Below are 26,795 nucleotides of genomic sequence, written 5' to 3' on the forward strand. Positions count from 1 at the left end.
GCCATCAGATCCATTTCTGGAAGCCCCCACATCTGAACAACTTGAGAAAACACATCTGGGTGGAGAGACCATTCTCCCGGATGTAAAGTCTGATGACTGAGGTAATCCGCTTCCCAATTGTCTATACATGGGATATGAACCGCAGAAATTAGACAGGAGCTGGATTCCGCCCAAACAAGTATCTGAGATACTTCTTTCATAGCTTGAGGACTGGGAGTCCCACCCTGTTGATTGACATATGCCACAATTGTGATATTGTCTATCTGAAAACAAATGAACGGTTCTCTCTTCAACAGAGGCCAAAACTGAAGAGCCCTGAGAATCGCAAGGAGTTCCAAAATATTTATTGGTAATCTCGCCTCTTGACATTTCCAAACCCCTTGTGCTGTCAGAGATCCCCAAACAGCTCCCCAAACTGAAAGACTTGCATCTGTTGTGATCACAGTCCAGTTGGAGGAACGAAAGGGGCCCCTAGAATTATACGATGGTGATCTAACCACCAAGTCAGAGAAAGTCAAACATTGGGATTTAAGGATATTAATTGTGATATCCTTGTATAATCCCTGCATCACTGGTTCAGCATACAAAGCTGGAGCGGTCTCATACGAAAACGAGCAAAGGGGATCGCATCTGATGCTGCAGTCATGAGACCTAAAACTTCCATGCACATAGCTACTGAAGGGAATGACAGACTGAAGGTTCTGACAGGCTGCAACCAATTTCAAACATCTCTTGTCTGTTAGAGACAGAGTCATGGACACTGAATCTATCTGGAAACCTAAAAAGGTGACCCTTGTCTGAGGAATCAAGAAACGTTTTGGTAAATTGATCCTCCAACCATGTTTTCAAAGAAACAACACTAGTTGATTTGTGTGAGATTCTACAGAATGTAAATACTGAGCTAATACTAAGATATCGTCCAAATAAGGAAGCACCGCAATACCCTGTTCTCTGATTACAGAGAGTAGGGCACCTAGAACCTTTGAAAAGATTCTTGGAGCTGTTGCTAGGCCAAACGAAAGAGCAACAAATTGGTAATGCTTGTCTAGAAAAGAGAATCTCAGGAACTGATAATGTTCTGGATAAATCGGAATATGAAGGTATGCATCCTGCAAGTCTATTGTAGACATATAATGTCCTTGCTGAACAAAAGGCAGAATAGTCCTTATAGTCACCATCTTGAAAGTTGGTACTCTTACATAACCATTCAAAATTTTCAGATTCAGAACTGGTCTGAATGAATTTTCCTTCTTTGGGACAATGAATAGATTTGAATAAAACCCCAGACCTTGTTCCTGAAAAGGAACTGGCATGATTACCCCTGAAACCTCCAGGTCTTAAACACACTTCAGGAAAGCCTGAGCTTTTACTGGATTTGCTGGGATTCGTGAGAGAAAAAATCTTCTCACAGGAGGTCTTATTTTGAATCCTATTCGATACCCTTGAGAGACAATGCTCTGAATCCATTGATTTTGGACAGAATGTATCCAAATATCCTTGAAAAACCTTAATCTACCCCTACCAGCTGATCTGGAATGAGGGCCGCACCTTCATGCGGACTTGGGGCTGACTTTGGTTTCTTAAATGGCTTGGATTTATTCCACTTTGAGGAAGGCTTCCAATTGGAAACAGATTCCTTGGAGGAAGGGTTAGATTTTTGTTCCTTTTTCTGACGAAAGGAACGAAAAACGGTTAGAAGCCTTAGATTTACCCTTAGGTAGAAAAACTCCCTTTCCCCCAGTAACAGTTGAAATAATAGAATCCAACTGAGAACCAAATAAATTATTACCTTGGAAAGAAAGAGATAGTAATCTAGATTTAGATGTCATATCAACATTCCAAGATTTAAGCCACAAAGCTCTTCTAGCTAAAATAGCTAAAGACATGGATCTAACATCAATTTTGATAATATAAAAAATAGCATCACAAATAAAATGATTAGCATATTGCAGTAAGCGAATAATACTAGATAGGTCAGAATCCAATTCTGGTTGCGCTAAATTCTCCAAACAAAAAGTTGATGCAGCCGCAACATCAGCCAAAGAAATTGCAGGTCTGAGAAGATGACCTGAATATAAATAGGCTTTCCTTAGATAAGATTCAAGTTTCCTATCTAAAGGATCCTTAAAGGAAGTACTATCTTCCAAAGGAATAGTGGTAAGTTTAGTAAGAGTAGAAATAGCCCCATGAACTTTGGGGACTTTTTCCCAAAACTCTATAGAATTTGCTGGTAAACGATACAATTTTTTAAACCTTGAAGAAGGAATAAAAGAAGTACCTGGCTTATTCCATTCCTTAAAAATCATATCAGGAATAGGAAAAACCTCTGGAGTAACCATAGGAGGTTTAAAAACAGCATTTAAACGTTTATTAGACTTAACGTCAAGAGGAATGGTTTCCTCAATATCCAAAGTAATCAACACTTCTTTTAATAAAGAACGTATATATACTCTATTTTAAATAAATAAGTAGATTTGTCAGTGTCAATATCTGAGGATGGATCTTCTGCATCAGATAGATCCTCATCAGAGGAGGATAAATTATTATGTTGTCGGTCATTTGAAATTTCATCAACTGAGTCAGAAGTTTTAAAAGACCTTTTACGTTTATTAGAAGGTGGAAATGCAGAAAAAGCCTTCTGAATAGAATCAGTAACAAATTCTTTAAAATTCATAGGTATATCATGTACATTAGAAGTTGAAGGAACTGCAACTGGCAATGTACTATTACTGATGGACACACTATCTGCATGTAAAAGTTTATCATGACAACTATTACAAATGACATTCGGAGATATAATTTCCACAATCTTACAACAAATGCACTTAGCATTGGTAGAACCAATGTCAGGCAGCAAAGTTCCAACAGATACTTCTGAGGCAGGATCAGATTGAGACATCTTGCAAAGTAAAAGAAAAAACAACATATAAAGCAAAATTATCAATTTCCATATATGACAGTTTCAGGAATGGGAAAAAATGCAAATAGCATAGCCCTCTGACAAAGAAAAAGGCAAGAGGCAAACATCAATGGGGTATTAAATGAATGAAAAAATTTGGCGCCAAGTATGACGCACAACGTAACTGAAAATTTTTTGGCGCCAACAATATCCGGAATCGACACACTCGCGTCACTAACGACGCAACCGTGTGTAAGGTTTAGGTGTCAACTACGAGGCCGGAACTGACAAAGTTGCGTCAACGGACGTACTTTTCGCGCCAAAAAATTCTCGCGCCACAAATGACGCAATAAAGTCTAGCATTTGGCGCACCCGCGGGCCTAATACCGCCCGCAATTTGCAAGAAAAAAGTAGTCAATTTAAGGTAAGAAAAATATTTCTTAAAATGTTTATTTTCCCCAAATATGAAACTGACAGTCTGCAGAATGAAATACATGAACCTGACTCATGGCAAATATAAGTACAATACATATATTTAGAACTTTATATAAATGCATAAAGTGCCAAACCATAGCTGGGGTGCCTTAAGTAATAAAAAACATACTTACCGAAAGACACCCATCCACCTATAGCAGATAGCCAAACCAGTACTGAAACAGTTATCAGTAGAAGTAATGGTGTATGAGAGTATATCGTCGATCTGAAAAGGGAGGTAGGAGATGAATCTCTACGACCGATAACAGAGAACCTATGAAACAGAACCCTGTTAGGGAAATCATCGTATTCAATAAGTGATACTCCCTTCACGTCCCTCTGACGTTCGCTGTACTCTGAGAGGAATCAGGCTTCATCAATGCTGAGAAGCGCATATCAACGTAGAAATCTTAGCACAAACTTACTTCACCACCTCCATAGGAAGCAAAGTTTGTAAAACTTAATTGTGGGTGTGGTGAGGGGTGTATTTATAGGCATTTTGAGGTTTGGGAAACTTTGCCCCTCCTGGTAGGATTGTATATCCCATACGTCACTAGCTCATGGACTCTTGCCAATTACATGAAAGAAAGGGTTTTACCCTTATAAGGTAAAGCCAAAAGATTGGCATTTGAAGATACATCGGCCAACCAAGATTTTAAACACAGAGCTCTACGAGCTAGGACAGTGAAGCTAGACATCTCCTAGTCCAATTACCTGCATGTTGGCATCGCAGATAAAGGTATTGGCCAGTTTAAGAGCTTTGATCCTATCTTGGATCTCTTCTATCATAGTCTCTTCTGATATCAGATCAGACAGGGCATCACACCAATAAGATGCTGCTCCCGCAACCATAGCAATACTTGCTGTTGTTTGCCACTGTAAACCTTGATGGATGTACATCTTCATTTAGTAAACCTCTAGCTTCTTATCCATGTGTTCCTTAAAGGAACAACTATCCTCTATAGGAATGGTGGTTCTTTTAGCTAGAGTAGAGATAGCTCCTTCAACTTTAGGCACAGTGCGCCATGAGTAACGAATGGAGTCAGCAACAGGAAACATCTTTTTAAAAACAGGGGAAGGGGAAAAGGAAACCCCTGGCTTATCCCATTCCTGGGCTATAATTTCAGACATCTGGCCTGGAACAGGAAAAACATCATCTGATGAGGGAGAATAATAAACTCTATTAAGTTTAGTAGACTTTTTAGGGTTGACAGCAACCGAAGGTTCAGAGTCATCCAAAGAAGCTAGAACCTCCTTCAGTAGCAACCGAAGATGTTCAAGCTTAAATCTGAAATTAACTTCAGATTCAGAAGATTTTTCTCCCATAGTGTCAGAGTCTGAGATTTCACCTTCAGAAGCTACTGAAGTATCCGCCTCCTCAGACAAGTTGGAAAAGTTGACCAACGCAGATTTAGAGGGGTCAGAAACCTTACTAACCGAAATATGTCTAGATTTCCTCTTACGCTCACCCGAAGTAGGGAAAGCAGATAAAGCTACAGGTACTGTAGAGGTTATTTATGCAGCAAAATCTCCTGGCAAATAAACACCTCCAGGAGGTTGAGAGGAACCACAGGGCACTGCATGTGAAACAACCATAGCTTAGGACATCTGAGGAGAAAGCTGTGGCATATCCTGAACAGCATTATCCTGAGATACAAAGGGGCTCAGAAGGAAGTAATTTGTCTTTAAATTTTAAAGTCTTAGATAAGCAAGTAGAGCAGAATTGCACAGGAGGTACAATCTGAGCCTCCAGACAAAGCAAACAATTTTCAAAGGAAATAGATGTAATATGGTCTGAATCCATAATAACAGAGCTGATTCCCAAATTAATAAAAATAAAAATAATTAAAATTACCTGAATTCCTTAAACAAAAAAAAAGAAAAATCTTTAAAACTACTCTTCCCTAACATCTCTATACCTCAGAGGAGTCTTACCACACCAGGACCGGAGCATACTAGAACTGAAAAGGACTCTCCAGATGCAGATCCGCTGTCAGGGAATCTCCAATAATAAATTAAACCCGAGAGAAGAAAATTTTCTATCTGATATGAAGTCGTTACGCTAACTAACTCACTCCGCTATGCATAGACTAAAGCGGAAGAGCGGGTGAGTCAAGTGATCAGAGAAGAAAGAAAACTGTCACAGAAAAGACGTGCATTTTTGCCGATCAAAGAAACATTTATTTTAGCACACTGCTCTCACAGAATAACAACAACCCCCCTTGACGATATATAAAAAGTCAGAAGCGACTAATACTAACAAGAAGATTCCTGTCATGTCCCACAGCCTAATGTAATAAATAATACATTACACTTAACAGCTTTGGTTGGGTGCTCTTTGCCTCCTCCTGCTGGCCAGGACTTGAATATCCCACTAGTAATTGGAATGACGTGGACTTTCCATGCAATAGGAAAGAAAACCAAACTGTTTACCACTTGACATCATTTAACAAATATTCATTGTGTCTCTACACTCCAGCTGATTTCCACATACACTCGATCTGGCTCACTTTATTTTGGCACCATGTATATGTGATAAGATACATAGAACTCTAACATACTTCACATGGCACATTTCAAGGAGGCACAATTTATCAAAAGCATATTTTATTATTTGAGTGCAGAAGTGGAGGATACTGTACATCAAAATTAGGTTTTTTTTTTTTTTGGTTTTTTTTTTTTAAAGGAATAGAGGACAGTAGTATACTTGAATCCACATCTTATGTAAACCCTTTCCATCATTAACTGTTGCTGCAAGAGGTAGACAAATATATTAAACACCAAAATTTGCGCATCTCACCTGCAATGATTTCTTTTTACTCTTTTTCTTGTGGGTGTGAGATGTGGAGTCTATGGACCCATTATCAAGGAGCCTATGCTTCTGGAATTTCATTTTCAGCCCTTCTTCCTGTATGCCAAAAAAAAATTGATCAAGATTAAAAAACATAATTTATGCTTACCTGATAAATTTATTTCTCTTGTGGTGTATCCAGTCCACGGATCATCCATTACTTGTGGGATATTCTCATTCCCAACAGGAAGTTGCAAGAGGACACCCACAGCAGAGCTGTCTATATAGCTCCTCCCCTAACTGCCATATCCAGTCATTCGACCGAAAACAAACAGAGAAAGGAGAAACCATAGGGTGCAGTGGTGACTGTAGTTTAAAATTAAAAAATACCTGCCTTAAAATGACAGGGCGGGCCGTGGACTGGATACACCACAAGAGAAATAAATTTATCAGGTAAGCATAAATTATGTTTTCTCTTGTAAGGTGTATCCAGTCCACGGATAATCCATTACTTGTGGGATACCAATACCAAAGCTAAAGTACACGGATGAAGGGAGGGACAAGGCAGGTACTTAAACGGAAGGTACCACTGCCTGTAAAACCTGTCTCTCAAAAATAGCCTCCGAAGAAGATAAAGTATCAAATTTGTAGAATTTTGAAAAAGTATGAAGAGAAGACCAAGTCGCCGCCTTGCAAATCTGTTCAACAGAAGCCTCATTTTTAAAGGCCCATGTGGAAGCCACAGCTCTAGTAGAATGAGATGTAATCCTTTCTGGAGGCTGCTGGCCAGCAGTCTCATAGGCTAAGCGGATTATGCTTCTTAGCCAAAAAGAAAGAGGTTGCCGAAGCCTTTTGACCTCTCCTCTGTCCAGAGTAGACAACAAACAAAGCAGATGTTTGACGAAAATCTTTAGTAGCTTGTAAGTAAAACTTTAAAGCACGAACCACGTCCAGATTGTGTAATAGACGTTCCTTCTTTGAAGAAGGATTAGGACACAAAGATGGAACAACAATCTCTTGATTGATATTCTTATTAGATACCACCTTAGGTAAAAACCCAGGTTTGGTACGCAGAACTACCTTATCTGCATGGAAGATCAGATAAGGAGAATCACATTGTAAGGCAGATAACTCGGAAACTCTACGAGCTGAGGAAATAGCTACCAAAAAAGGAATTTTCCAAGATAAAAGTTTGATATCTATGGAATGAAGAGGTTCAAACGGAACCCCCTGAAGAACTGTAAGAACCAAATTTAAGCTCCAAGGTGGAGCAACAGGTTTAAACACAGGCTTGATTCTAACTAAAGCCTGACAAAATGCCTGAACGTCTGGGACATCCGCCAGACGCTTGTGCAAAAGAATAGATAGCGCAGAAATCTGTCCCTTTAAGGAACTAGCTGACAATCCTTTCTCCAATCCTTCTTGGAGAAAAGATAATATCCTGGGAATCCTGACCTTACTCCATGAGTATCCCTTGGATTCACACCAATAAAGATATTTACGCCATATCTTATGATAGATTTTCCTGGTGACAGGCTTTCGTGCCTGAATTAAGGTATCAATGACTGACTCGGAGAAACCACGCTTTGATAAAATCAAGCGCTCAATCTCCAGGCAGTCAGCCTCAGAGAAACTAGATTTGGATGGTTGAAAGGACCTTGAGGTAGAAGGTCCTGTCTCAGCGGCAGAGTCCTTGGTGGAAAAGATGACATGTCCACCAGATCTGCATACCAAGTCCTGCGTGGCCACGCAGGCGCTATCAAGATCACCGGTGCTCTCTCCTGCTTGATTTTGGCAATCAGACGAGGGAGCAGAAAAAACGGTGGAAACACATAAGCCAGGTTGAAGGACCAAGGCGCTGCTAGAGCATCTATCAGCGTTGCCTTGGGGTCCCTGGACCTGGATCCATAACAAGGAAGCTTGGCGTTCTGGCGAGACGCCATGAGATCCAGTTCTGGTTTGCCCCAACATTGAACCAATTGTGCAAACACCTCCGGATGGAGTTCCCACTCCCCCGGATGAAAAGTCTGTCGACTTATAAAATCCGCCTCCCAGTTCTCTACACCTGGGATATGAATAGCTGATAGGTGGCAAGAGTGAATCTCCGCCCAGCGAATTATCTTTGAGACTTCTAACATCGCTAGGGAACTCCTTGTTCCCCCTTGATGGTTGATGTAAGCCACAGTCGTGATTTTTTCTGACTGAAATCTGATGAAGCTCATTGTCGCTAGCTGAGGCCAAGCCTGAAGAGCATTGAATATCACTCTTAGTTCCAGAATGTTTATTGGAAGGAGTGACTCCTCCTGAGTCCACGATCCCTGAGCCTTCAGGGAGTTCCTGACTGCACCCCAACCTAGAAGACTGGCATCTGTCGTTACAATTGTCCAATCTGGCCTGCGAAAGGTCATACCTTTGGACAGATGGACCCGAGATAGCCACCAGAGAAGAGAATCCCTGGTCTCTTGATCCAGATTTAGTAGAGGGGACAAATCTGTGTAATCCCCATTCCACTGACTGAGCATGCAGAGTTGCAGCGGTCTGAGATGTAGGCGTGCAAACGGCACTATGTCCATTGCCGCTACCATTAAGCCGATTACTTCCATGCACTGAGCCACCGAAGGGCGAGGAATGGAATAAAGAACACGGCAGGAATTTAGAAGTTTTGATAACCTGGACTCCGTCAGGTAAATTTTCATTTCTACAGAATCTATCAGAGTCCCTAGGAAGGAAACTCTTGTGAGGGGGGATAGAGAACTTTTCCTTGTTCACCTTCCACCCATGCGACCTCAGAAATGCCAACACTATGTCCGTATGAGACTTGGCAATTTGGAAGTTTGACGCCTGAATCAGGATGTCGTCTAAATAAGGGGCCACTGCTATGCCCCGCGGCCTTAGGACCACCAGAAGCGACCCCAGAACCTTTGTAAAAATTCTTGGGGCTGTAGTTAACCCAAAGGGAAGAGCTACAAACTGGTAATGCCTGTCTAGGAAGGCAAACCTGAGAAACCGATGATGATCTTTGTGTATCGGAATGTGAAGATAAGCATCCTTTAAATCCACTGTAGTCATGTATTGACCCTCCTGGAACATAGGTAGGATGGTACGAATAGTCTCCATCTTGAATGATGGAACTCTGAGGAATTTGTTTAAGATCTTTAGATCCAAAATTGGTCTGAAGGTTCCCTCTTTTTTGGGAACCACAAACAGATTTGAGTAAAATCCCTGTCCCTGTTCCTCCTTTGGAACTGGATGGATCACTCCCATAACTAGGAGGTCTTGTACACAGTGTAAGAATGCCTCTCTCTTTATCTGGTTTGCAAATAATTGTGAAAGGTGAAATCTCCCTTTTGGGGGGGGGCCTTGAAGTCCAGAAGATATCCCTGGGATATAATTTCCAACGCCCAGGGATCCTGGCCATCTCTTGCCCACGCCTGGGCGAAGAGCGAAAGTCTGCCCCCTACTAGATCCGTTACCGGATAGGGGGCTGTTCCTTCATGCTGTTTTAGAGGCAGCAGCAGGCTTTTTGGCCTGTTTACCCTTGTTCCAAGTCTGGTTAGGTCTCCAGACTGTCTTGGACTGAGCAAAAGTTCCCTCTTGTTTTGCATTAGAGGAAGTTGATGCCGAACTTGCCTTGAAGTTTCGAAAGGCACACAAATTAGACTGTTTGGCCCTTGATTTGAACCTATCCTGAGGAAGGGAATGACCTTTTCCTCCAGTGATATCAGCAATAATCTCCTTCAAACCAGGCCCGAATAGGGTCTGCCCCTTGAAGGGAATGTTAAGCAGCTTAGACTTTGAAGTAACGTCAGCTGACCATGATTTAAGCCATAGCGCTCTGCGCGCCTGGATAGCAAAACCAGAATTCTTAGCCGTTAGTTTAGTCAAATAAACAATGGCATCAGAAACAAAAGAATTGGCTAGCTTAAGTGCTCTAAGCTTGTCAAGTATGTCATCCAATGGAGTCGCTACCTGTAAAGCCTCTTCCAGAGACTCAAACCAGAACGCCGCAGCAGCAGTGACAGGAGCAATGCATGCAAGGGGCTGTAGGATAAAACCTTGTTGAATAAACATTTTCTTAAGGTAACCCTCTAACTTTTTATCCATTGGATCTAAGAAAGCACAACTGTCCTTGACAGGGATAGTAGTACGCTTTGCTAGAGTAGAAACTGCTCCCTCCACCTTAGGAACTGTCTGCCGTAAGTCCCGTGTGGTGGCGTCTATTGGAAAAAAAAATCTAAAAATAGGAGGGGGAGAGAACGGCACACCTGGTCTATCCCATTCCTTAGTAATAATTTCTGTAAACCTTTTAGGTATTGGAAAAACATCAGTGCACACCGGCACTGCATAGTATTTATCCAGTCTACACAATTTCTCTGGCACTGCAATTGTATCACAGTCATTCAGAGCAGCTAAAACCTCCCTGAGTAACACGCGGAGGTGTTCAAGCTTAAATTTAAATGTCGAGATATCAGAATCAGGTTCCATCATCTTCCCTGAGTCAGAAACATCACCCACAGAAAGAAGCTCTCCTTCTTCAGCTTCTGCATATTGTGAGGCAGTATCAGACATAGCTCTTAAAGCGTCAGTATGCTCTGTATTTCGTCTAACTCCAGAGCTATCTCGCTTTCCTCTAAATTCAGGTAGTCTGGCTAATACCGCTGACAGTGTATTATCCATGACTGCCGCCATGTCTTGTAAAGTAAACGCTATGGGCGCCCTAGATGTACTTGGTGCCATATGAGCGTGAGTCCCTTGAGCGGGAGTCAAAGGATCTGACACGTGGGGAGAGTTAGTCGGCATAACTTCCCCCTCGTCAGATTCCTCTGGTGATAAATTTTTTAAAGACAGAATATGATCTTTATTGCTTAAAGTGAAATCAGTACATTTGGTACACATTCTAAGAGGGGGTTCCACAATGGCTTTTAAACATAATGAACAAGGAGTTTCCTCTATGTCAGACATGTTTGTACAGACTAGCAATGAGACTAGCAAGCTTGGAAAACACTTTAAATCAAGTTAACAAGCAAATATAAGAAACGGTACTGTGCCTTTAAGAGAAATTGAAAAACAGTGAAAAAAGGCAGTAAATCAAACGAAATTTTACAGTGTGTATAATAAGCTAACAGAGCATTGCACCCACTTGCAAATGGATGATTAACCCCTTAGTTCAAAAAACGAATCAAAAAAACGATAGACGTTTTTTTAACAGTCACATCAAACTGCCACAGCTTTGCTGTGGGCCTACCTTTCCCAACAAACGATTTTGGAAAGCCTAAGAGCCCTTTAGAGATGTCCTATAGCATTCAGGGGACTCCTGGAGGAAGCTGGATGTCTCAGTCTGTAAAAGTTACTGCGCAAAAAAGCGCTAAATTAGGCTCCTCCCACTCATAGTAACACAGTGGAAAGCCTCAGGAAGGTTTCTAGGCAAATTTAAGCCAGCCATGTGGAAAAAACTAGGCCCCAATAAAGTTTTATCACCAAAGTATATATAAATTTTTTTAAACATGCCAGCAAACGTTTTATATTGTAAATATAAAAAGAGTATTACCTCAGAACGTAAGCATGATACCAGTCGCTATTAAATCACTGTATTCAGGCTTACCTTACATAAATTTGGCATCAGCAGCATTTTCTAGAAAAATCTTAACTGCACATACCTCATAGCAGGATAACCTGCACGCCATTCAACTGCTGAAGTTATCTCTCTCTTCAGTCATGTGTGAGAACAGCAATGGATATTAGTTACAACCTGCTAAGATCATAGAAATCACAGGCAGATTCTTCTATTTTTCTGCCTGGAACAAAATAGTACAACTCCGGTACCATTTAAAAATAATAAACTTTTGATTGAAGCAAAATAACAGCTACATTTCACCACTTCTCTCTTACTACCTCCATGTTTGTTGAGAGAATGACTGGGTATGGCAGTTAGGGGAGGAGCTATATAGACAGCTCTGCTGTGGGTATCCTCTTGCAACTTCCTGTTGGGAATGAGAATATCCCACAAGTAGTGGATGATCCGTGGACTGGATACACCTTACAAGAGAAAGTATTTGATATCTTACAAAGGCCCAAAAAGATTCTCCAACTCAGAGTGAAAGTATAGTGCAGACTTGACAGGGGCTGAATTCTTTAAATTCCCTAAACAAAATAGAGGAACCTAGAAGTCCCAGAGAGATGAGAGATGCCTCCCATAAAGCTCTCAGCTCAGATGAGATGAGATTATCTAAAATTATCCTCAAGGAATGCAAGATCCCTCACAAGATTGAAGAAAGGCAAATTATTCCCTGCATTCCTGTATGTGAAGTAAAGATAAGCCCAGTGCAATATAACTTTGCATGACAAGTTAGTTAGGAACTTCTTTCTTAGGGCCTGATGATCTAAAGCTCTCCGCTCTGATGAGATGATCTAAAATTATCACGTAGTTCTAGAAAGGCAGATTTTGCAAAATAGCACTGCATAACAGTTTTTTTATATTTACACTTTGTGCTTTGTATATTATATTACTTTAGAAGAAACTGGCTCCTTTAAGTTTTATTACATTTAAGCTTTACACTTTCTATTTTGTATTTTAATGCCCTTAGATTCTGTATATAGCAGTAATTTACAAATTCTGATTAAGCTTTTAAAGCTTATGTTAGTTTAAAAAATTAGGATAATAATTTGTGTGTGTCTTGTATCTTTTACAAATTAAATTGTTCTTTGTATTTGTTCTATTGTAAAATAAAATTGTCAGAAAGTGGGAAGGACAGGGGAGTTATTTGGGCTGAACATGGTATGTCTGAATCTCTCTCACAATTTTCATGATAAAGTAAGGATTTTAAACCAGCTGGTCCCACAGATTTATCTCGCCAGCTGTATACATGTAAAGTTTGTTCAAAATTCCCAATACACTTATTTAACTGAAAGAAAATTAATATTAAAGTATACTTAAAGGGACAGTCTAGTCAAAATTAAAAACTTTAATTATTCAAATAGGACTTGTTATTTTAATCAACTTTCCAATTTACTTTTATCATCAAATTTGCTGTGGTCTCTTGGGATTCTTAGTTGAGAAACTGAACCTAGATAGGCTCATATTTCTAAGCCCTTGAAGTCTGTCTCTTATCACATGCTTTTTTAATTGTTTTTCACAACAAGTGAGTGCTAGTTAATGTGGGCCATATAGATAACAATGTGTTCACACCCAGGAAGTTATTTAAGAGTTAGCACAACACAATACTAAATGCAACTCAATAGATTTTAAATTGTCACAGTCAGAAGCTGCTTATATAGAAGGTAATCACAGAGATAAAAAGTATAAATAAATATACTAATACACAGTTATATTAATATATAAATATATTAATATAACTGTGTTGGTTATGCAAAACTGGGGAATGGGTAATAAAAAGGGATTATCTATCTTTTAAAACAATAAAAAATCTATTGTAGACTGTCCCTTTAACTAGAAGTAAATGCAAGTTAAAAACTGAAGTGAAAACATTTCAGTTTAAAAATGGACAGTCTAGTCAAAATTAAACTTTCATGATTCAGATATGGCATTCAATTTTAAACAACTTTCCATTTTACTTTTATCATCAAATTTGCTTTGAACTCTTGGTATTCTTTGTTGAAAGCTAAACCTGGGTAGGCTCACATGCAAATGTTTAAGCCTTTGAAGGACGCCTCTTATCTCAGAGAAATTTTGACAGTTTTTCAAAGCTAGACAGTGCTAGTTTATGTGTGCCATATAGATAAAATTGTGCTCACTCCCGTGGAGTTACCTAGGCGTTGGCACTGGGAAACTGAAATTTTAGATAGAACACAAAGTGCAATGTAATTTCTAAAACATACATATAAATATACAAAGTATGATCCTAATTTTTTACACAGAAACTGTGAAAGCATAATCAGATTCTGTAAAATTACAATCCCAAATACACTGCTGTATACAGAATCGAAATGCATTAAAAACATAATTTATGCTTACCAAATTCCTTTTCTTCCAGGTAGGGAGAGTCCATGGCTTCATTCCTTACTGTTGGGAAATACAACACCTGGCCAACCAGGAGGAGGCAAATACACCCCAGGCAAAGGCTTAAATATCCCTCCCACTTCCTCAATACCCCAGTCATTCTCCCGAGGGAACAAGGAAAAGTAGGAGAAACATTAGGGTATAAATGGTGCCAGAAGAATAAAATAAATAATAGGGGACCGCCCATAGACGAGAAAAATCGGAAGAGGGCTGTGGACTCTCCCTATATGTAAGAAAAGGAATTTATCTGGTAAGCATAAATTAGGTTTTCCTTCCTAAGATAGGGAGAGACTATGGCTTCATTCCTTACTGTTGGGAAAACTATACCCAAGCTCCAGAGGACACTGAATGAATAATGGGAGGGAACAAAAAGGAAGAGGAGGACCCTATTTTGAGGGCACCACAGCCTGCAAAACATTTCTCCTGAAAGTTGCTTCAGCCGAAGCAAAAACATCAAACTTGTAAAATTTTGAAAAAGTATGTAAGGAGGACCAGGTAGCAGCCTAACAAATCTGATCCATAAAGGCCTCTTTCATAAAGGCCCAAGAGGAAGCCACTGCTTTAGTGGAATGTGCCGTTATCCTCTCAGGAGGACGATGTCCCGCTGTCTCGTAAGCTAAGCGGATGACACTCCTTTACCAAAAAGATAGGGAAGTCGAAGTTGCCTTCTGCCCCTTACGCTTCCCTGAATAGACAACAGACAAAGAGGAAGACTGTCTAAACTCCTTAGTAGCCTGAAAATGGAACTTCAAGGCGTGAACCACATCCAAATTGTGAAGTAAGTGTTCCTTCGATGAAGAAGGATTAGGACACAAGGAAGGAACCACAATCTCCTGATGTTGCGATCTGACACAAACTTAGAAAGACAACCTAATTTATTATGTTAAACTGCCCCCCAATCTGCATGAAAATCAGATAAGGGGGCTCACATTGCAAAGCAGAGATCTCAGAAACTCAGGCAATAGCCAATAAAAAGAGAATCTTCAAAGAATCTTCCAAGATAACAATTTAATGTCAACGGAATACAGAGGCTCAAACATAACCTTTTGCAAAATCCGAAGAACAAGATTTAGGCTCCACGTAGGAGCCCCAGATCTAAACACAGGTCTGATCCCAATGAGAGCCTTAATAAAGGACTGCACATCTGGAAGCTCAGCCAGTCTCTTGCGCAATAAAACCGACAGGGCCAAAATCTGTCCCCTCAGGGAACTAGTAGAAAGGCCCTTCTCCAGCCCATCCTGGAGAAAAGATAAGATCCTGGCAACCTTAACTCTGTGCCAGGAAAAAACATGCTCTTCCCACCAGAATAAGTAGGTCCTCCACACCTTGTGGTAGATACGCTGAGTAACTGGTTTACAAGCTTGAATAAGAGTATCAATGATACTCTCAGATAAACCTCTCTTTGCTAAGACTAAGTGTTAAATCTCCACGCAGTCAGCCTCAGAGAATCTAGATTTTGATGAACAAATGGACCTTGTATCTCGAGATCTCTGCGACAAGGTAACTTCCACGGAGGAGATAAGGGCATCCCCACTAGATCCGCGAACCATGTCCTTTGCGGCCACGATGGAGCAATCAGCATTACTGATACCCTCTCCTGCTTCATGCGGGCCACCACTCGAGGAAGAAGCGGTAATGGAGGAAAAAGATATACGAGTTTGAACCTCCAAGGCACTGCTAGTGCATCTATTAGATCCGCTTGGGGAACCCTCGACCCGTACCTGGGTAGCGGAGATCTATCTCTGGCATCCCCCACTTGCTGCATATCTCTGCAAACACCTCAGGATGGAGAGACCATTCCACTTCATGGAAGGATTGCCTGCTGAGAAAATCCTCCCAGTTGTCCACAAAGAATGTGGATCGCTGACAGCCAACAGCTGTGGGCCTCCGCCCACTTCAGAATCTGAGATACTTCCTTCATCGCAAAGGAACATCTCGTTCCCCCCCCCGATGGTTGATGTAAGCCACCAAGGTTATATTGTCTGATTGGAATCTGATAAACTGGGATGAACCCAGAAGGTGCCAAGCCTTCAAGATTGCCCGTAGTTCCAAAATATTGATAGGGAGGAAGGACTCCTGAGTCCACAATCCCTGTGCCTTCCTGGCAACCCAAACAGCTTCAAATCCGGATAGACTTGCGCCTGTAGTCACAATTTCCCAGGATGGTCTTAAGAAGCATGTCCCTCGGGACAGATGATCTGGACAGGGCCACCAAGAGAGCAATTCTCTCGACCGGCTGTCTAATACAATCTGTTAAGACAGATCTGAATGATCGTTGTTCCACTGCCTCAGCATGCACAGTTGTAAAGGTCTGAGACAGAACTTGGCAAAAGGAATGATATCCATGCAGGACACCATGAGACCAATCACCTCCATACCACAGAGAGACTCAAGGAGGTCCGGAGGGCAAGACATGCCGAAGTTAGCTTGCAACGTCTCTGGTCTGATAGAAATATCCTCATGGATTTGGAGTCTATTATAGTACCCAAGAATTCCACCCTGGTACTTGGGATAAGAGAACTCTTTTCCAAGTTTATCTTACATCCATGTGATCGAAGAAGACCGAGAAGGGACTCCGAGAATTCTTTTGCAAGACGAAAGGGTGGTGCTTGCACCAGAATATTGTCCAAGTATGGGGCTAATGCAATGCCCTGAGTTCTGGCAATGGCTAGAAGAGCCCCCAGAACCTTTGTAAAGATTCTTGGAGCAGTAGCTAGGCCAAACAAAAGGGAAATTAACTGGAAGTGCTGGTCTAGGAATGCTAACTTCAGGAACTGAAAGTGTTCCCTGTGGATTAGAACATGAAGGTAAGCGTCCTTTAGATCTATAGTCATAAACTGGCCTTCCTGAATTAAAGGAAGGATGGACCTTATCGTCTCCATCTTAAAGGAAGGGAAATTTGTTTAAGCACTTTAGGTCCAGAACTGGGCAGAAAGTTCCCTCATCCTTTGGGACCACGAAAATTCGAGAAGAAGGAATCTGCCCCTTGGAGGATGAGATTTGAAGCCTATCTTGTATCCCTGATATACCACCTACAGGACCCACGGAATCTGTACGTCCTTGAACCCGTATGTTGAAACATCTTACTCAGAAAGGTTTCCATTTTCTTATCCATCAGCTCTCTGAACGAAGAACTATCCTCAAGAGGTATAGTAGTACGTTTAGCAAGCATAGAGATAGCACCATCCACCTTAGGAATGGAGCCCCACAAATCCAGTTGAGAGTCCGGGACCGGGATCAACTTTTTAAAAGTAGACGAGGAGGAAAAGGAAGAACCCATTCTTTCCCATTTGTTCTTAATAATGTTCGCCATCTTAACCGGCACAGGAAAAGTCAAAGGAACTTTCCTGTCTTCGTAAACTCTGTCTAATTTAGGTATCATAGGTTCTTCAGGCAGCGCGGCCTCTTGAACCTCTAATGTAGATAGAGTCTCCTTTAGATTTAAAATTTAGCACTTGCATTTTTATTAAAGGATGGTTCCTCCACAGCAGGAGGCTTAGACGCTAAGGACTCTGACCCAGAAAGTTCACCCTCTGAAGCTACAGAGGTTAACTCATCATCAGATAACTGGGACATAATAGCTAAATCCAATAATTATTTAGATGACTCTGGGTCAGGAGAGCTATGTTTAACCTTTCTCTTCCGTTTGTTAGAGTGAGGAAATGCACTGAGGGCCGCAGACACCGCCGTTTGTAACTGTGTGGCAAAGTCCGCAGGAAGAAGACCCCCTCTGGATAGAGGATTAGATGTGCTACGGGGAACTGTATGTGTAGAGGATAATGTAGCAAGGGTAGTAATCTCACTGGACGCAGAGTCCTGAGAGGTAGACGGCTCAGAGGGACTAAGAGCCTTAGCAGGCTTGTCTCCATTCTTAGAGTTAATAACGGTGTTAAGGCACGTAGAACATAATTTAGTGGGCGGGAAAACCACTGCCTCCTCACAATATAAATAGGTATGATTTAGTACAGAAGGAGTACCTTCTAACATGTCAGAGTCCTCCATAGCTCAGGTTATACCCACAGGAGGACACTTTTTTTTTTATTATAGAATATATTATAGAATATATAGCACTTTTATATTCCTAATGGCTGGGGCACTCGTCACCTCCTAGACCCAGACAGTTAGAGGAAACGCTCTCCTCAGGTTCAAGTCTCAGCTGGAAAGGAGGAAATGAACATAGACACCCAGTCACATGGAGTACAAGACAGTACTTCTCTGTTATTACAAGTACAGCCAGTAATAGGAGCTGTGCAACACTTTAAAAAACGAAAGTGAAACTTAATGTGAAACCTGTTTGTTTCAGCCAAAAACACAGGACCTATCAGCCCAGGGAAAAAAATCACACAAATCAGCATGTAAATAATTAATACACTAATTAATTAACCCCAACTGTTCAATAAACCCCCTTCAGAGGATATTAACCCTGGATTATATCAAGGTATAAAGGAGCCACACTGTGACCCTGTTATAGCGTTTTATGTGTAAATATTTAAACAATCTTACCTCCAGGATCCATGCTGTGGAACAGAACACAGCCTCTCAAGTGCGACAGTCTTATAGCAGCGCTCCTGACATGGACTTGAGTGAGAGAAAGCAGGCAGTGAAACTCGTCAACACTGATTGCTTAGGAGCTGTTAGCAGTAGTCTGGATGGTTTCGCAGAAAAACTTTCCCTGCATCTCCAGACTCTCACTGAGAGGTTGACATGACTACTTAAAACTCCAGTCCTATCTCTAAGGGCAGATATCATTTTTCAGGACTCTGAAACTTCTGACACTTCTCTGCCACCACCTAACGAGACGAAAGGCAAAGAATAACTGGGGTAATGAGGAAGCGGGAGGGATATTTAAGACTTTAGCTGGGGTGTCTTTGCCTCCTCCTGGTGGCCAGGTGTTATATTTCCCAACAGTAAGGAATGAAGCCCTGGACTCTCCCTATCCTAGGAAGGAAATACAAAATAGAAAATGAAAAACTTAAAACATAGGGCCTGGTGATCTGAAGGTCTCCACTCAGATAAGATCATCTAAAATGATCCTCCAGCACTGCAAGATCCCTAGTGAAATTCTTAAAAGGAAGATTTTGCTACACTACTCAAATGGGGCGTTCCCTGCATTTCTGTATGTGAAGGAAAGACAAGTTTAGAACAATATTGCACTGCATGACATGACAGTCCTGCTGCATTTACACTTTGAGCTTTGTATTTTATATTACTTTACAATTCAGATTAAGTTTTATAACATTTAAACGTTGCACTTTCTATTTTGTATTTTATTTACAGCACTGTTTTAGCATTACAAATTCTGATTATGTTTTCACAGTTTCTGTGTAACTTTAGCAAATAAGGATCATACTTTATATATTTATGTGTTTCTTATTTACAAATTACATTGCACTTGGTTTTTCTTCTATTTGAAATAAAACTGAAAAACTGGCAGCTTCACTTTTTTTTTTTCTTTCTTTTTTTAATTATTTATTTATAATTCAATAGTATAACAAAATTGTCAAGACAGCTTCACTTTTAGAGTGCTTTGTTACTTTCTATGGGCCTGATGAGCAAAGATTCTCTAGTTTGGAGAGAAATTATAGAGCAGGACTTCACAGGAGCTGAACTCACTGAATTCTATAAAAAGAAAGAAAAAAAAGAAAAGGGAGGAACCTGGAAGTCCCAGAGGGATGAGAAATGCCTTTCACAAAGAGTAGTGGAACTCTCTGGGATACTTCTAAACTGCTTCCTGACACCTGTGTGATGGGCTTCATAGGAAACAGGTAGGCAGGCAGGGTTTTGTTGCTATATTTAGATGTCTTTTAACCTTTGATTAGCACAGCTTATCCTATATGCTTTTTAATGGTGGTTTGTTCTTGATAAAGGCAAATATTGCCAAAACACGTAGAAATAGTCAATTTGTTTTTAAAATTTTTTATTGAAGCTGTATATCCTGCTGTTCCATTGGTGTTTCCAAGAACAGAAACTGTCTTGTGTGAACCCTGCGAGTATTTTACATTTAGTCCCACAGCGTGTGTAAGACTTTGGTATACAGAATTTCACAGGGCAAAGAGAAGGTAACTGGAAAACACCTAGGGCTTATATAAAAGCTCATTTTGCAACAATTACAAATGAAACAAAAAAAAAAAAGTCACTACAATTTAAAGGGACAGTCAAGTCCAAGAAAAACCTCATGATTTAAATAGGGAATGTAATTTTAATTTGATCACCAATTTTGCTTTGTTCTCTTGGTATTCTTAGTTGAAAGCTAAACCTAGGAGATTTTATATGCTAATTTCTTAGACATTGAAGACTGCCTCCAATCTGAATGCATTTTGACCACTAGAGGGCATTAGTTCATGTGTTTCATAAAGATAACATTGAGCTCATGCGCGTGAAGCTATCCTGGAGTGAGCACTGATTGGCTAACATGCAAGTCTGTCAAAAGAACTGAAATAAAAAATTTGTTTTGTAATTCAGAAAGAGCATGCAATTTTAATCAACTTTCTGTTACTCCTATTATCAATTTTTCTTTGTTCTCTTGCTATATTTATTTGAAAAAGAAGGCATCTATGCTTTTTTGGGTTCAGTACTCTGGACAGCAATTTATTATTGGTGGATGAATTTATCCACCAATCAGCAAGGACAACCCAGGTTGTTCACCAAAAATGGTCCGGCATCTAAACTTACATTCTTGCATTTTAAATAAAGATACCAAGAGAATGAAGAAAATTTGATAATAGGAGTAAATTAGAAAGTTGCTTAAAATTTCATGCTCAATCTGAATCATGAAAGAAAATTTTTGGGTACAGTGTCCCTTTAATCCTAAGCCATCATGGGATATTGACAACAACTCCCGTCCAGGACGAATCCAGACCAGAAGCAAAATGTAACCAGTGGAGGAAGAAACACCAGAGAACCCCCCATCAGGGAGGATAACAGGGTCAACAGAAGTACACTGTCAGACCCCACTCCGAGAAACGGACCCAGCCCAAAAAGGGCTGGCAACGTCCGCCTCAAGAGAGAACGGAGGGCCTAAGAGGCACAAATCCCTGACCAATTACTAACATCAGGCATGATACCACGACTGCCAAACAGCTTACGAGCACACATTCCAGATGCAATAGCTGCAGCTGGTTGCAAACTGCAAACCTTCCGCTTGCTAGGTAGCTAGACAAGCCATCTGTCCACTACTAGTGACCCATAATAGATACGTTGTGCACGAGTCCGGAACCCTTGCACATTTCCCTTTCCTAAAGAAGGAGCACTCCCAAAAGAGGGAGCTAGGGCATTGAGCCATAACAATACCCTAGTACCAGAACCAGCCTCCGTAGCCTCTAGCATGCAAGGGAGGAAGAAAAATCCTTGAACGAGAAGATAGAACCCACAGGGTCTCCATGGAAACCGTAAGACTTCCAAAATCCTCCCAAAAAGACAAATGCAAAGGGGACCCTTTCCCAGCCGTAGGCAGGGCGAAGAAGCTTAAAGAGAAAAGGTAAGCAATACCATTGAGCAATAACTCAACGACCATTACCACCAGCTCAGTTGAGACAAACAACCTCGACTTAAAGTGCAAAAGTTGCCACTGGTGACGACTGAAAGATGCATCCGAAAAGCATCAAACTAACCTCCAGGCAGGAACCAAAGCTCCCGAGAGAAAAACCAACCCCCTGAAGGGACAAGCAGACATTCTAAACCCTAAGGTTCAAAACTGAACCGCCCAGGACTGAAACTAGCGATCCGGACCCAAAACTGTCAAGAGACATGGCCCTAAGCCAGACTCCCCGAAAAATGGGGCAACACATATGACCTGAGGAAACCCCAGGTTACCTCATACGGAGATAAGCACTCTAGGTAGTGCATTCGCAAGAACTCAGACCAAAAGCATAGACAAATATCTAGACAGGTCTAAGAGATTGCAACCCACACCCGTAGGTGGAGTTGATCCCTGAACCCTCTGCAACCCCAGAGAACAAGAGTTCCTAGAGATTCAAGTGCAATATTCCAAGAAAAATTATCTTTTTATTGCAATTTGTAATACAAAGTGAAGAGACAATTAGCTGCAGCAGGATTCAAACTCTCCAGGGACCCCAAAGGTCACGAGGGACAGGGTTCCATATAATGGAGAAGACCCAACAAAAACTTGATTCAAACTCGCCACCTTAGCCATGTGGGTAACTGGCAACCCACTAGGCTACCCGGCAGGCTGAACAAGCCCCTTAGACAGAGAGCCAAAATCCTCACAGGATCACCCTCCCGGAAATCCCTGTAACACACAAGGAAGACCATAGAAAACCCCACAACTCCTCTGCGGAGTGAACCAGGGGCGGCTGCCGGGGAGAAAAAAAAAAATGGGGGGAGAAACAACCCCTGCGTTCCCTCTTATGAGAGCATGCGATACGCAGAAACAAGGAAAGACGGACATATCCGCACTTCTGAACTCAGGTGACCGAACCACCCTAAAAGGGAAAAAAGCAGTCCTAGCAACCTCAATAGGTACCGGTGACTACCACAAGAAAAAACAGACACCTGTAAAATACCAAGATAGAACGAAAAAACGTCATCCAAATTGGTACCCGGGCTGTCCAGCGGTCATCCAGACCTCCAAACCCTTGGGAATGGAGAAACTCCAGTTCCGAGGCCAAGGACCTCCCGAACCCACGATGAGACAGACAGGTCCGCACCCAGACCCCTACCTAAGGAAAACAGAGGAACAAACCCTCCGATACTCCGTTCACCAAGGAGCAGGTTGGTAAATGGATAAAAACAAACATAACATGAACACTTCATCAAAGTGAACGACAACACCCAACAAGTTAACCAGCACACCGGCACCACGTTGGTGACATGAACCATAAGGAACAGCAGCTAGTGCCCGACCAGTACCTGCCTGGTACAAGGAACTCCTCTGAACTGTACAAGAAAAAACAAAACCCCAAAGGGGTCGATAAACTATAATCATATAGAACGTGCAGCTTCCAAGGAAGTGTGCATTCGACCACAAAATCGCAAGTATCAGTTCCAGAGAAGAAATGTTCCCACAACGGACAATTATAACCAACATGAGCTTCATAAAACAAATCAAAATATATCCTAAACGGATTCAAATAAAATAAAGGCAGCCCCCGAGGGTGAACGCCAAAGGAAAACGGCATGCCAACCGGACCAGCCGATTAGAGGCCCCATCCTCCCAAGCTCAGAACTGGAAAAGATACTTAAAAGAAAGAAAAAAGCGGAGATGTTAAAGAGATTGTCTTCATCCCTACACGTCTAACCCAGTTTGCCGTCCGGCACAGAAGACAGAGGATCCCTCGGCCCAGTACGGTTGGAATCCTCCAGCCCCGCCAAAACATGCAAAGGCAAAATGATCCCTCAGAGGCCATCGCTTCCCCAGAAGGTCTAACTGACTCAGGCTATTCCACGCCCGACAAACCCCGGTTAACAGAACAAGGACAGTATCTTATAAATACCACTCTAGGGAGATATAAAATGTGCCAACGCCATAGATATGGCCATGCGGAACCGTGCTGTAACCTCTGGAGGAAACAAGAGTAATGGTCGTAGGGACACCTGCTTGCGTAGCAAAGGAAGGTTCTGGGGCACGCCCCACGTGGGACATGCAATCCACAGAGGCGGATGGCTCAGCGCACTCAAAATTCCCTGATTCGGGGGAAGAGAGTACTCTAGAATGGCAATCGGCATATAACTGATGGGCATGGATAACACGGGCTATTTCATATTCTTCGCAAGATGTATACTCTGAATCTGAGATATCCGTCTCCAACAAATCAGAATCCTCCATAACTTGGAGATTGTAATTATGGACAAACACTAAAGGCATCTTACACCCGCCAATGGCTGGGGCACTCACCACCTCCCGTGAACCAGGCAACTAACAAACAGACTCCCTACGTCGCTATACGGTCAAGGTGCGGAAATGGAATACAAACGTGACCAACCCGGTCACAAGGTGCATCGTGTAAGCCAAAAAAGCACGCCAGTCCCTAGGACTGCGAAAACTGATGATATAAGGCTGTTATGTCCGAATAGCCATGAGCCCAAGTAACACTACACAGTAGCAGACAAAATCACATAAACATGATTAAAGTCCCCCCTGGTCAATAACCCCCCTCAGGAGATATTAACCCTTGATTCCATTTAGGATAAAGGAGTCCCACTGGGACCCTGGCATCTTTCGTTAACATTACATTCACAGTCAAAGGCTTAAATACCTCTCCCACTTTCCTTATCCCCCAGTCATTCTGCAAAGGGAACCAGGAACAGTAGGAGAGATATCAGGGTATAAAAGGTGCCAGAAGATGATTAAATTTAGATCCGCCCTACGGAGATACGGGCGGGAGCCGTGGACTCTCCTACCCTCAATAGAAATTTAATTATCAGGTAAGCATAATTTATGTTTTCCATCTAAAGGGGAGGCTTCATTCATTACTATTGGGAACATATACCCTAGCTCTAGAGGGCACTGAATGAAACCGGGAGGGTAAAAGGCGGACCCTAATCTGAGGGCACTACAGCCTGCAAAACCTCTCTCCCAAAAACAGCTTCCACAGAAGCAAAAAAATCAAATTTGTAAAACTTAGTAAAAGTGTGTAAAGAGGACCAGGTAGCCGCCTTACAAATTTGCTCCATAGAGGCCTCATTCTCGAAGGCCCAAGACGAAGCCACAGCTCTAGTTGAATGAGCCGCGATCCTCTGAAGAGGCTTATGTCCCGCTGTCTCATAAGCCAAGCGAATCAAGCTCCTCAACCAAAAAAAGACAAAGAAGTAGCAGAGGCCCTTTGCCCCTTGTGCTTCCCAGAATACAACACAAAAAGCAGTGTAGACTGTCTGAAATCTGTAACCTGAAGATAGAACTTCAAGGCACGAACCACATCCAGGTTATGAAGTAACCTCTCCTTTGAAGAAGAGTTAGGACACAAGGAAGGAACTATTTCCTGATTAATGTTACGGTAAGACACCACCTTGGGGAGAAAACCCAACCCAGTGCGAAGTACAGCCTTATCCACATGAAACACCAGATAAGAAAGATCACATTGCAAGGCAGCTAGTTCAGATACTCTGTGTGCCGATGCAATAGCCAACAGGAAATCTTAATGTCAATGGAATGCCTAGGTTCAAACGGAACCCTCTGCAAAACCCTAAGGACTAAGTTTAAGCTCCAAGGCGGAGCCGACTGTCTAAAGACAGGCCTGATTCTAGCCAGAGCCTGAACAAAATATTGGATGTCAGGGAGTTCAGCGAGTCTCCTATGCAACAAAACTGATAATGCCGAAATCTGTCCCTTTAAGGAACTAGTGGCAAGACCCTTCTCTAAACCATCTTGGAGAAAGGACAGAATCCTGGATACCTTCACCTTATGCCAAGAATATCCATGCTTCTCACACCAGGACAAGTAAGTCCTCCACACCTTATGGTAGACGAGTGACTGGCTTTTTTTGTCTGAATTAGAGTATCAATCCCACTTTCAGAAAAACCTCACTTGGCTAAGACTAGGCGTTCAATCTCCATGCAGTCAGACTCAGAGAATCTAGATTTTGATGTTGAAAGGGGTCCTGTGACAGCAGATCCCTGCAAAAGGGTAACCTCCATGGCGGAGAGGATGACATCCCCAACAGATCCGCAAACCACGTCCTCCACGGCCACGAAGGAGCAATCAGAATGGCCGGGGCCCGCTCCTGTTTGATGCGTGCCACTAAGCGAAGTAGAAGTGGTAGAAAAATGTAAGCTAGACTGAATCAACAAGGAATCACTAAGGAATCGATCAGCTCTGCCTGGGGATCTCTGGACCACGAACCGTATCGAGGTAGCTTGCAATTGAGTCTGGATGCCATGAGATCTATATCCGACGTTCCCCATCTGTGACAAATCTCTGCAAACACCTCAGGGTGAAGAGACCATTCCCACGGATGGAAGGATTGTCTGCTGAGAAAGTCCGCTTCCCAGTCCTCTTATTCCGCTGATGGTTGATGTAAGTCACGGAGGTAATGTTGTCGGTCTGGAATCTGATGAAACTGACTGACTCCAGAGAAGGCCATGCCTTCAGAGCATTGTAAATTGCTCGTAGTTTAAGGATGTTGATCGGAAGGACAGACTCCTCCCTGAACCACCTTCCTTGTGCCATTCTGGCACCCCAAACAGCTCCCCATCCTGTCAGACTGGCGTCCATGGTCACAATATCCCAGGACGGTCTCAAGAAGGATGTCCCCATGGAAAGTTGCTCTGGGCGAATCCACTAAGAGAGGGAGTTCCGAGTCCAAGCATCCATGGATATCAGCTGTGATAGATCTGAATGATCGCAGTTCCACTGTCTCAGTATGCACAATTGAAGAGGTCTGAGATGGAAACTGGTGAATGGGATGACATCTATGCTTGACACCATAAGACCTATCACCTCCATACATTAAGCCACCAATGGGATTGTGGAGGACTGAAGGACAAGAAAGGTGGCCGCAAGTTTCCTGCGCCGCTGATCTGTGAGAAATATCTTCATGGACATAGAGTCTATTATCGTGCCCAGGAACTCCACCCTGTTACTGGAAACCAGAGAACTCTTTCCTGAGTTGATCTTCCAACCGTGAGATTGGAGCAGAAGAAGAGCCCTCGAATGATCC

General features: G+C 42.0%; 1 protein-coding gene across 3 annotated transcripts in view; it reads right to left on the reverse strand.

Annotated features, from left to right (window-relative positions):
* Positions 1-26,795, reverse strand: part of CHD8 (chromodomain helicase DNA binding protein 8) — a 279,870-nt gene that overhangs the window by 42,377 nt on the left and 210,698 nt on the right. For all 3 annotated transcript variants that reach the window (XM_053702279.1, XM_053702277.1, XM_053702278.1), the window contains exon 34: positions 6,174-6,281. In XM_053702279.1, coding sequence (XP_053558254.1) covers positions 6,174-6,281 — 108 coding nt within the window. The remainder of the gene's footprint in view (positions 1-6,173; positions 6,282-26,795) is intronic.

Source organism: Bombina bombina, chromosome 2, assembly GCF_027579735.1.
Source record: "Bombina bombina isolate aBomBom1 chromosome 2, aBomBom1.pri, whole genome shotgun sequence".
NCBI classification, from domain to species: domain Eukaryota; kingdom Metazoa; phylum Chordata; class Amphibia; order Anura; family Bombinatoridae; genus Bombina; species Bombina bombina.